Genomic DNA, 12,787 nt, shown 5'->3' with positions numbered 1-12,787 from the left:
ATTTAAATACTTTATTTTAAAATTTGTAACGATCATCCATAAAGAAACAGTTAAAATTAGTACATGTAGTAAAGTCAAAATTCATTACTCTTTACACGATCAATCTATCTTTCGGGCGTTTAACTTTGGATGTCCTGTGGTTCTGTGTTCATATAATATTGCCAATGTCGTTTAATTTAAGATTATAATAATAAACGAAAACCCACTCAGTAAATTAATAATGCGTTACACTTAATACTTATTTCCAGTTAACTCTATTAAAATTAATTCTCTTAATAATTATTTTAATCAAATATTATGATATTTGTTTTGTGAACTTAATTAACTATTTCCTTCGTAAAATGTTTTGTTGAATAAATTTGTATTTACATTTGTTTAAATAATTTCATGATAGATTGTTCTTTATTATATTTTATATTGACATACTTATATTAATTCATGTGAATATATATATATATATAGGTGTTAAAATAAATATTGTCCGTAGACTATTCGATCAACTGCTAATTATTTTCTTCAATCGAATACCACATGCAGATTCGTCTAAAAAATAGTATAAAATAGTAAATTATTTTGAATCCAAACTGTAATAATATAACAAAATATAACCACAGGATACAATATATATAATATGATCTGTACATTTTAATGCAGTAAAAACATTCTTCTCTCTATCGTTAATTCATTGTTTGTCACCGATTATTCAGTTTTGAACAATAGTTAGTTGTATTATATTTTAATGTCATAAATGTCTATTCAAGGTTTTCTGCAGTGGTCTACGAATTTAAAATAACTGAAAAATGGTTGTTATACATTTAAAACCAAAAGTGTGTATAATGTGTATTATACTCTATTAATTATACAGAATAAAAAATAATTGTGAAAACGGTTTTTTAAAAACATGTTTTATGTATTCGATTACAGTTCTTACTACTTTCTGTGTATTGGTAGAAACTTAACGAAAATAAAAAATAAATTGATCTTTAATTTTTTAAACGACTCATCGGACCGATGCGATTTATTATTTCTTGAAACGTCAATAATGGTGACAAAAATAACAAGTCGTGTTTAAGTCAGTAAACAAAATGTTATCTCCCAGAAACCGCGGAGAATGGTAACAATCCGGTCGCGATGGTGACAAACGGCCCTATATAAAATACGTAGGATTTGTGGAATCTAAAAAATATATTTAAATCGATTTTTGGCAATCGTGTGAAATGCACATCCCGTCCATCACACTACGATTAGCGTACGATCTAAATTTACATTTTTACATTCTTCCCAAGCGGTGGTAGCAGGTGCGCGCACGATATTTGAAAAATTGTTCAGCTCTATGCACACTCGTATAAATATTTCTAGTATCAATGGTGCACCGTTGTACATAAGTGGGCAGTGGATAACGACTAAAATATATAAAAAAAAAAAAAAAAATTAAAATTAAATCCGTTTTGAGGCGCCTGCGGGCACCGGGCCAACGAAACGTTGCCACCACCGCTACTACCGAACTATAAATATCACGCCGTCGTGGCGACGACGTTGAGCAATAGTAATTCGTTGAAAAATTTCATTTTTTTTTCTCATTCGACCCAAGGGTGGTTTGTGGCTTGTACGTTTAAAGTACAAAACACATGTGGGACTCCGAGAGTACAATACATATTCATATATAAATATATATATTCGCAGATATCGTATATTTTACCAATTTTTGTTTGCGAAATGCTGCATCTGGGATCCACAAAAATAGTTCCATCGATATTTTATCTCCGTTTCCCCTAATGCTCTCATCCATTCGTCAATGAACCCTACCATCTTTCAAAGCATTTAATGGATTTTGTTCGTTGCCGGTTTTTTTTTTTTTTTTTTTTTTTTTTTTTTTAATTGCCAATTGCCGCACGCGTAATCCATTAACACATCCTTTCGCGCATTGTCCGCATGAGAACAACAACAGTTATAATAGTTTTGAATTTTATTTTATTTTTATTGTTATTGTTCAGGATACTCGAGGATACCCGTTTACGAAGACAGCCGCCAAAACATTGTCACCATGTTGTACATCAAGGACTTGGCGTTAGTCGATCCCGACGATAACACATTACTTAAAACGCTGTGCCAATTCTACCAGAATCCATGTTATTTCGTATTCGAAGACACCACGCTCGACGTGCTTTTCAAACAGTTCAAAGAAGGTGAGTCGATGATGTCGTACACAGGCGTAATGTCGGTCGCACTTTTAGCAGTAATGAATTACATTAGGTACTGCACTCGTACACCAGTGCCGTGAGAGTAGAAAGGAAAAAAAATACAAATGCATTGATTCAATAAAAAGGACAGAAATAAGCTTGGAGGGCCACCTCCAAGAATTGCTCATAACATCTCATTGCGAAATAAATCGAAATTCGTTTTTCAGAATTAATTGAACCATACTTTTAGGTTATAGTGTAGTGAGGCCATATAAACCCCCTAAGATTTAAGACTGGATTACGTCACTGCAGCGTTACACCAACCGTATTTGTTTGCGTTTCGTTTGTTCGTAACTATGTATAATTACATAACCTAGTAGGCTTGGTGAAATAAAGAGGGATTAGCTTCTCGATTTCTTGAGTTTCATACTATGCGTTCGGAATACAATCGTAAAATTAGTATAAATTATAAATATTGGTGTAAATTAATAATAATAATAATAAAAGATAATGCACTGAACTACCTTACTAATTGAAAATTTGACATTTTTTATAACAGGATTAACTAAGATATTTAATGTGGAGCGACCCTGTACATTTTTTTAGTATAAGTTAGATTAAGATATATATTTTTTATTTATTTGTCTAATAAAAATAAATAATAATAAAATTATCTGTGGCATATGATTATTTACACACGAAATGTGTTGGGCGTAAAATTATACTTTGATTACCTCACATAAACATTCGGCATATCGTCTCGTATATTATTCATCAATTATGTAAAGTGCATTTTAATTTTTTTTCATTTTAATTAAATTTTTGTACTGGTACGATACTTTTTTATTTATAGTAGCACAATAATATCAGTGGTTAAAAACGTTCATCATAGTGAAAAGTTTTTTTTTAACGAGTTTCAGTGCAAAAATTATACCCTAACTACTAAAAAATTTAAATATGCAAATTAACATGGTTAACACCAGAAAATAAGTACATTATAATATAAATATTTAATTTTACAAACTTAATAGATATCGTTACTTGTTTGTGGTTCATAATATTAATTATTTTACAAGTAATTTTCCTAATTTGTGAATAGTACTGTAATAATTTCACTATATAACAAATATCTATTTCTGAAATTTCAACATAGGCATACTTATTTTGTCTATTATATTATAGCTTTAAAATATTCAACGTTAAATTCAGGATGTTTTACCAGATTCGAAAAAATGAATAGTAATCATGATTCCAGATCAAATAGTATTAATTAAAATTGTAAGGACTTATAATGACTAAAAAACTGCTGAATTATTATTCATATTTACTCAGTATACTTAGAAATTCTATTTTTGTTTTAGTGTTCAACTACCAAATTACTAAAACTACCAATTTATGTGACCTCGAACTTTTAAAATTTATTAGACACAAACTTATTGTAGAATCGTATTTCTCCTTTAAAATTTTGATCATTAATTAATACGTCATATATTCGTTTCATATGGATACATGGTATTTCTTCAGAGTATTGACAGAACTTATACAGTAAGCGTTGTATATAAAATTAAATACGTATATTTATTCTTCAATAATAACGTGAATAACATTTTAACATTTCTTCAGTGGTTGATTTCAACATGTAGTTTAATAAGAGTACAAAGTCTGAATATGTGACCATATTATTGATAACCAGACGAAGGACAATAATAAATCAATACTCTACAAAAATATCATGTAATCAATTCTAAAAAAAAAAAATTATATTGCAGTGTTCTGAAAATTTGAGAACATAAATGTATGAGGTATAGAAATAAATGGAAAATAAAACTCAATACAACGAAAGAATTTCAAAATAATAATATTAACATATGATTTATTTACTGAAACTCTTACAGTATCTAGTTAAGTTCTCAGATAAAACTTTTGTCCCACTGTTTAATTTTTTTTTTTTTCTATTACTTGTTCATTTTGTGAATGGTAAAGGTAAATTAATATTTACTGAACGTTTGTAATAACAAGTTGTTTAAAACAACAATAAAACTATTTGCTCTTTCTTACTCAGTTATACTCAAGTAAAATATTATGTTTATTTTTCATTGTTATTGAAGATAATAATAGCTAATTAAACTTGTGTTATTAATTTTGGACTTGACCCGAAAAATGATCAAGTTGTAACATAACATAAACAAGCTACAAAATAATTGTATGTGTTGATAATATTGTCTCAAATGAATTATGATTTTTTTTTTTTTTATAGTTAAATTTCCTCTTAAAATTGCATTAGATAACAAAAATACAACTATTTTCTTATATAAAACATAGCCGTTTAAAAACGTAAGTCTTTACTCGAACAGAGGTTTTTAAATTTAATTTCAAACCCACGAAGATTTTAATAACTCATAGTCAAAGTCACTGACAATTATTTATAAAAAACAATTGTTTAAATTATTTTTGTTTTTAAATAAATATCAATAAAAACAATTGAATCTGAGAAAATATTATATGCTCTTGAAAAACTTGAACACAAAGAATTGCTCATATTTTTACAAATTTATTATATTAATTTGTTCTTTATTTTATTATTATATAATTATATTATTGATGATTTTAAGCGTTTAGTTATTATATTAACGTATGGGTGATAAAGATTGGCAATATGTTTTTAATTTTTTCATGTAGAAATATATAATACCTATTCCGTTTAATAAGTTATATAATGCTATATTTGATAATATTTGATAATTGATAATAATAATATATAATAATAAAAAACAGGTATAAAAGGACATATGGCGTTTGTTCATCGCGTAAATAATGAAGGGGAAGGTGATCCGTTTTATGAAACAGTGGGTATTATAACATTAGAGGACGTAATTGAAGAATTGATTCAAGCCGAGATCATGGACGAAACCGATGTTTACAGTGAGTAGTGTTTTGATAATGACTTTCGAGTGTTACAGTATAATGTTTTTTTCAAACATTTGTTAAAAACAAATTGTTTTCTTCTGATTTCCAGCTGACAACCGGTCAAAACAACGTCGACAACAGCGCTCGTATAGAGCTCAAGACTTCACAGCATTTGCCGAGCGCAGCGAGAACCAGCGCATTCACATCTCCCCGCAGCTCACTTTGGCCACATTCCAGTTCTTATCGTCGAGTAATATACATGCGCATATCTTATACAATTATTAAATAAAAACGTGGCATGAAAATTACTATGTTGTCTTGTCTTATTTGAAAAATGCGTCGCTGACAAGACAACGCGCTGCCAGAGTCAACGATTTCATCATGTTTTCCTCCCCACAGGCGTCGAAGCTTTCAAGACGGACGTCGTGTCGGAAACGATCCTGATGCGTCTGCTGAAACAGGACGTGATATTCCACATAAAAATGAAAGACAAGGAACGATTCAAGTCCGACCCGGCCAGCGTCATCTACCAGCAGGGCAAGCCCGTCGACTATTTCGTGCTGATATTGGAAGGACGCGTCGAAGTCACTGTCGGCCGGGAGAACCTCGTGTTCGAAAGCGGTCCGTTCACGTACTTCGGGTCACAAGCCTTGCATCAGAACATCGGCATCGGTGAGTTCGTCAACGCGGTCGATGTCGGTTTTTTTACATTGACAACGATTCCATTTAGTGCTGGATTTAGTGGGGGCGCAACTCGCCGGGACCTCTAAAACAAAAATCTAAAATTGAAGATTGTCGGTTGTTTTTTTCGCTCTTTTTTTTAATTTAACTTTTAATTAAGGTACTTGAATTTATTATTATTTTTATTTTTTTTTTTTTTCTATAGTTATTTGATAGGTCACGTGTATTAAATAAATATCCAAGTGTTATGTTGAGCAAATGTATTGTTACTCCAAACGGTGTTAGCCTCCCTAAACTTAGACCGAACACTGATTCCATTACAAGCCAATAATAATAATAATATAACTGTTTCAGGTGAGTCCCCGCCGTCCGGCTCCAACCCGACGATGGCCACATCGAACGTCAACAACATGGGAAGCATCCAATCGGTCAACATCGACGCTATGTTGCGTTACACGTTCGTGCCCGACTACACGGTGCGCGCGGTTACGGAAGTGATGTACTTGCGCGTGAAACGTTCGTTCTACATGGCGGCAAAACGCGCCACGCTTATGGAACGTTCCAAGAAGATGTCCAACGCCGGAGAGTTCGACGAAGAAGTAGACAAGGTGATGATGACAACGTCCCGCTGACGTGTTACGGATCCGCGTGCGGCGGTAGACAAGGATCGCCGGTGCCTCACTAGTGATGGGCATAACCGAATAATTCGGACTACCGACTATTAGTTATACTTATAAAAATATTACCGACTAATTGGTCGAATAAAAATACTACCGACTAATAATAAGCACGACCGAATAATTCGGACTATCGAATATTAGTTACAGTTTTAGAAATACTACCGACTAATTTTACTATTCGTTAGTCGACTAAATTATTTGTCAATTAATATTTTTGTCATAAACCGACTAATAAACTTATTCAGTACAACCGATTTAGTCGGTAGTTATTAGTTACTCATGTCCATCACTATGCCTTACCTACCGTCCGTGGCGAATTCTATTTTTGCGCTTGTTTTATACGAGGTGGGGGTGTGGGGAAACCGGCTAATTTTAATTCAAACGGGTCCCCTTACTTTGCTGCGCATTTCACCAACCTCTAGTTACGGCGCTGAAACTCGCGTTTCGAATAAAATGTCGTCGGTTGCGAATATATAATATAATAATATAATATAACGCGCACGACAATAAGACACGTATATGTTATTGTTTCTCCGTTTACTAGTTTCACGCGAACAACTACCAATGAAGCCGAAGTCCATCGTCATACGTATACAATTTTGTTTTGGTAATGGTCACCCCATGGCCGGGACACTAAAATTAAGTTGAATCCTATGAAAGAATATTCCTTGTGAAAATATTGAATATTAAGTTAAGAAAACCAGTTATAATTGGTACCCAACCTTTTCAATGTTTGATAAGTACACTGTATACCTAGCGAATAAATCATTTACATTTAGTAGAATATTTACTATGACTCGTCATGCATATAAATATAGGTTTCCTCGCCATTGCCCGACACTATCGTGAGTGTATATATAGTTGCACATTTTCAAAAGGAATCCTTTATAACGTACATTATATCATTAACGTGCTCTTAAAAGCATGATTTCCAGTCTTATAAAGTACTCGAGTAAAAATATTCAAATACTTTTCACGTACTCAAATAAAAAATTTAAATATTAATAATATAATTTAAATAGAAAAATATACTTGGACGTATTTTAAATACTTCAGAGTATCTGTATTCAAACTCAAGTACCATTTTCAATTACTTCTTTTACAAATTTTATTTCAACAGTACTACATTAAAATAATAAATTAAGTAACCTACACATTTATTTTATATTAATAAGATTTATCAACCATCCGTGTTGTATAAATAAAATCAATATTTATATATGTGTGTATATATGGCATGTAATAAGAAATTTTCTGTGCAGATCCAATTTCAGACAATTCCATTTCAAATACCAGAATCTAACAACTCTATTTATAATCCACAAAATTATACACTGTTATGAATAAATTATACAGATACTGTATTACTACCCACATTAATTATCAACTTCATACCAAAATTGAAATTCGTTGTATTTCCATTTTCTAATTACATTTTAATTCCGATTTATGTCCTGAGAAACTCTGAACTATTTTATTTGTTGCAACCATGGAAAACATAAATATATTTTTAAAATTCTTTTATGTTTTTTATAATTATAAGGTAAAAAACGTTACAACATTTTTTTAAATATTTAAAAGTATCTATGAATACTTTTTTAAAGTATCTGCATTCTTACTTGAATAATTTCTTTTATCAAGTATTCATATACGTATTTTAAATACTTTTGAAAACAGATATCTGTATTTGAATACAGTAATCCCTTATCCACGGATTTTTTATCGGCTATTTCGATTATCCGCGGTTGAGTCCACGATAAAATGTTATTAATACGATAATGTTTTATCGTTATTATTCGGACACCGTAGATAATTTTTATTTTAAATAACTGTAGATAATACAACTACGTAGGTACTTTTTATTTATTATAGATAAATACCACAGATAAGGTACTTACAGACTACACATGTACAATAAATAATCGTCAATTATTGTTTACACTTGATATTTTTGCGTGACACGTGTACGGTACAATTACTTCTAATAAATTTAGTGTGATTTAATTTAAATTTTCCATTCTTCCTAATACATATGTATGTACAGTATGTGTATAAATAATTAATAAATTAGATAAATTGAAAATAATCAATTAAAAAATGGTAAAAATATGTATGTGATTTTTAAGATTAAGAAAATAAAACCTAATCTCCTTTTTTACATTGATTTATGGTTTTTTTATCCGCGGTTTCGTTATCCGCGCAACTTTTCTGGAACGCAACCTCCACGGATAATGAGAGATAACTGTACTTTTAAAATGTATTTTTTACATGACTATTAATTTCATCCGATCGCACGAGCGATGTAGAAATCTTACCAAATCCGTATGGATATATTTGTGTATTTATTTGACTATGCCGATTGTATTTTTAATTGTTTGTCGTGAAATTCGATTTAAGATCTTGCTTGCTACTGGAACTTGTACTAAAGTTTTTATTTGTTAACAAGGAATTATTTTGTTTCTCATTTTTATCAAATAATCAAAGAATATAACCCATATTAATGAATTTTGTTAATTTTTTGTAACACATGTTTAGATGACATAGTAAATATTAAAAAAAAAAGGTAATAATTTGAAATATTCTTATCTGTACCAGCGTACAATAAGTAATTTTTACTGTCAACATAAAAAAATAATACGTAAGATAGAAATCACACATTTGTGATACCTCTTAAATTATACGAAGTTCTGAAATAAAAAATATTATAACTTTTTAAAAGTATTATGAACTTATTTAAATTATTCATTTTAACTATCTAATTTTACATGATATTTATGTGTCTTTTGAATTTGTACAACTAGTATTAAGTTTGATTATTTTTTATTATTTTTGTTAAAGCTATTCCATTCATACGGAGATGAAGATCGAAAAAGCATTCAAGGATCTCCTGACGTTACTAGAAATGCATCCCAGGTAATATGCAACGCGCCGTTTGAAACTTCATACGAAAAGAGTGCTCAATAATATGTCACACAGAAAAAACTTAATTGCAGTTTCTGTGATTTTAATATTTTTGGTATAAACGCGTTTTCAGCCCAACATCTCAGATTTCGCACTTCGTATTTAGGTGGATTTGTTCGCTGCTTCCAGTCCGCGAACACTTGTACTGCTAGAAACTAGTCTGTAAACAAAAAAAAAAAAACATAAAAATATTTACCTTGTATAACTCTTCAATGGTGAGTAGGGAAACTGAAATGAAAAAGAAACGTAAAGTTAAAAACTCTTATGGTACATCATGATTTTACCGACACGGTTATGAAAAGCACGCTTTAAACTTTATTAAATTGTTCCACGTTGATACATATATTTATATTTTTCAAGTAAACTTTTAAACTGCTACCATTAAAATCATTCTGATAAATTAATGCGAATGAATAAACAATATATAATACTATAGTCATTGCTATTTAATTTTTTTTAATTACATTGGACTGTTACATTTACACATACATAATGACGAGGAACTAACCATTTACCTACATACTGTTATGTACAATGATATGTTTCATTCGCAGATCAATCACCGTAAAAGTTCGTTTGTCCCCCTCAAGTCTGAAGGACGCTCGAGTAATACGAAAAGAAACAGCAACGAGCTGTTTATATGAGGTAGTAGGAACGAGAGAGTGTGTGGTTCGAATAATGCTCAACGTTTTCATATTAACCAATTTTGCGCTTGATTGGTTAGAGTTTTGATTGATATTGATTTGACGATCTTAATTTCAACTATAGTTTATGATAACATCCCATTTATTTTACCAAAATTACTGAATACGGTTTTAATTTGGTTTTTTCTACATTAATAATATGCTTTTTAACATTTATTTGAAAATAGTTCTCCAATGCTTTGTTTGTACTTTAAAGTATTTAAATCAGTCATGTGTTTTCTGCATATATAGTTTGAACTGACTAGCTAGACTAACTTAAATTAACGTCTAACTATTTTCCGTCCATTTTTTGATTCGAGTAAAGCAATTTTAATTTCTAATGTTATTTGTTAAATGTATTATTTTTTTGGTTTTATTTTTTTTTTTTTTTTTTTGTAAGCTATTTATAATAGCTTTCATAATGTAAATCAGATGCAACCTTAGCTCAAAGTTTTTTTTTTCAATGTAACGGTTTATCTCTACTTTTAAGTGAATTAAAAAAAAAACACTTAATACAACAAAAATCCTATATTTCAAAACGATATTTTACCGACTTTTTTAAATCCATCTACTATATGGTGTCAAAAATCGAAAATATCACTGTATCAAAATTCTATAAGCTTCGCTAAAAAATATTGTCTGAACATGCCAATAATTTAAATACAAAGGTGTATTATCTTAATTGGACCATTCGACTTGAAACTTTTACGTATACTACTAGATCAGTATACTGTATCGACGTATACTAAATACAATGCATTTCTCATTCTATATTTAAGCTTTTTAAACATATTTTCTGTACACATTCATTAACAAGGAAAACCGAGAGAGAGAAAAAAATTCAGTATATCAGAACAACGAATTGAAAAACGAAAAAAAATAATATTAAGTTAGTCTTCATTAAAATTTCTCTCCGAATGCAATACAATAGAACAACAATCGAAAATTTAATCTTAAGGTAACTCATTGAATTGAGCTAAGAAAAACGTATTAGTTGAACAGTACAATTTTCTAATAATTTCAATAACTATTTTGCTTCTGTATACCTAGTACAGCACTCGAGTGCGCACATTCGCTATTTGTTATTAATACGTGTAATCACTGTATTATTTGTTTACAATCAAAATAATTAACGATTATATAGTTTTCGCAGTTTTACAGTACAAAGTTACAATCTACTGGCGATAAGTTGTTACCATTCACAACAAAGATTCTCATTCCATACACACGCATCACACAATATTATTAATTATGTATTGTATGATACACGCATAATTCATTGTTGTACTTCGAGCTTATAAAACTTGTTTTACATAACATTAAATGTTTTATTTTTATACCACTGTTATAGAAATAACGTATATCTAATCAAATGCGTACCATTTCCAGACAATATTACCGCCATCGACAACTTCGAACAATGCTGCAGCATCTCTCAATAACGGAGAACTTAATCCATCAATAGCCGTATCATACTCACGAACACCTCAAGGTACATCCGATGCGTCGGCTGAAGAGAAAATCACACTTTTAGGCACAAACGCGTCGTCGGCTGCCGCTAAACCGGACGCCACTAATCCATCATCTTAGGATTATTTATTATGATGATATTCGTTAGTTGATTCTTTTATAACATTTTTTTTTTTTTATTATTATTTATTTATTATTGTAATATTTTTTTTTTGCTCCACATTAGATAGAAGACGTTTGAACGTTAAAGTAGACATTACGTACGTTACGCATAAGCACGTTAAGTTTGTTTCTAGTATTACATGTGTTATAGTTATAATTCAAAAGTAGTTCTAGTCCAACATGATTGTGTTCAATAAGTGTGAAAAAAAATCCATCGAGAGGCTCTTTGAACAATCGTTAAACGCGTGTGGGTTAATCAATTTGTTTGTATATTAACTTGCGCTCTCTACATGTCCGTTAAGGACAAAAATAATTTTTAGCAATTGTAACGGCTATACTCACAGAAAATTCTACTCCCATTTTATCATTCTAATGACTAATTACTTCAAATGGCTTTTATTATATTGTATTTCTATTTTTTTTTAATTTTTTTTTTTACTATTTATCATATTGCTTAATATATTTATAATTATTATTTATAAATATGTGTGTATATGTGTGTGTGTGATATATATATATACAAACATACATACACACACACACATATATATATATATATATATATATATATATTCGATTAATTAAGCTTTGTGTCCCGGTGACACGGAAATCTGTTTTGTACATATACAAAAACGAATCTCTTAGGCTTTTCGTGTCCCTAACATTTTTGATCGATTGATAAACCCTCGGAGTGATCTCAGAGGTATACGAGTCCTCGTATTTTTTTTTTCATTTAGTTGGGTTAAATAAATAAATGAATATATGGATTATCAATGTTATTCTTTTCTTTTCAAGTTAATATAATATTTAAAAATAATTCAATCACTTCATTAAATTAAATCTCAATATTAAATACATTAAAAAACATCACTGTTAAATCCTATAAAATATGTTCTTCGACTTCTTAATTAACTTTTCTTATGTAATACTATTAACACTATATTATATAAATATTTTACAATTTATTTAATTGACATATATAAACTTTGAATCGTGGCATTTTATAATTATTAGGAATGCGCTCAAATTATAGTATAAGTGATATTACATAGATAATTATAAT

The 12,787-nt window shown here is 29.8% G+C and overlaps 1 protein-coding gene across 3 annotated transcripts in view; it reads left to right on the top strand.

Annotated features, from left to right (window-relative positions):
- LOC112681264 (metal transporter CNNM4) overlaps positions 1-12,181 on the top strand; it is a 71,878-nt gene extending 59,697 nt beyond the window's left edge. Inside the window, exons 6-13 of one of the 3 annotated variants that reach the window (XM_025551535.1) lie at positions 1,995-2,186; positions 4,956-5,102; positions 5,197-5,337; positions 5,487-5,759; positions 6,123-6,376; positions 9,287-9,361; positions 9,964-10,054; positions 11,482-11,568. In XM_025551535.1, the coding sequence (XP_025407320.1) occupies positions 1,995-2,186; positions 4,956-5,102; positions 5,197-5,337; positions 5,487-5,759; positions 6,123-6,376; positions 9,287-9,361; positions 9,964-10,053 (1,172 nt within the window). In that variant the 3' untranslated portion in view covers position 10,054; positions 11,482-11,568. Of the gene's footprint in view, positions 1-1,994; positions 2,187-4,955; positions 5,103-5,196; positions 5,338-5,486; positions 5,760-6,122; positions 6,377-9,286; positions 9,362-9,482; positions 9,623-9,963; positions 10,055-11,481 lie in introns of those variants that run through there. The other 2 variants (XM_025551531.1, XM_025551540.1) reach the window with 2 other exon arrangements.
- Positions 12,182-12,787: the final 606 nt, after the last annotated feature.

The sequence above is a fragment of the Sipha flava genome, unplaced genomic scaffold (genome assembly GCF_003268045.1).
Source record: "Sipha flava isolate LNK unplaced genomic scaffold, YSA_version1 102_pilon_pilon, whole genome shotgun sequence".
Classification (NCBI taxonomy): domain Eukaryota; kingdom Metazoa; phylum Arthropoda; class Insecta; order Hemiptera; family Aphididae; genus Sipha; species Sipha flava.
Note: the sequence above shows the minus strand (reverse complement) of the source record. Positions and strands in the feature narration are given on the sequence as shown.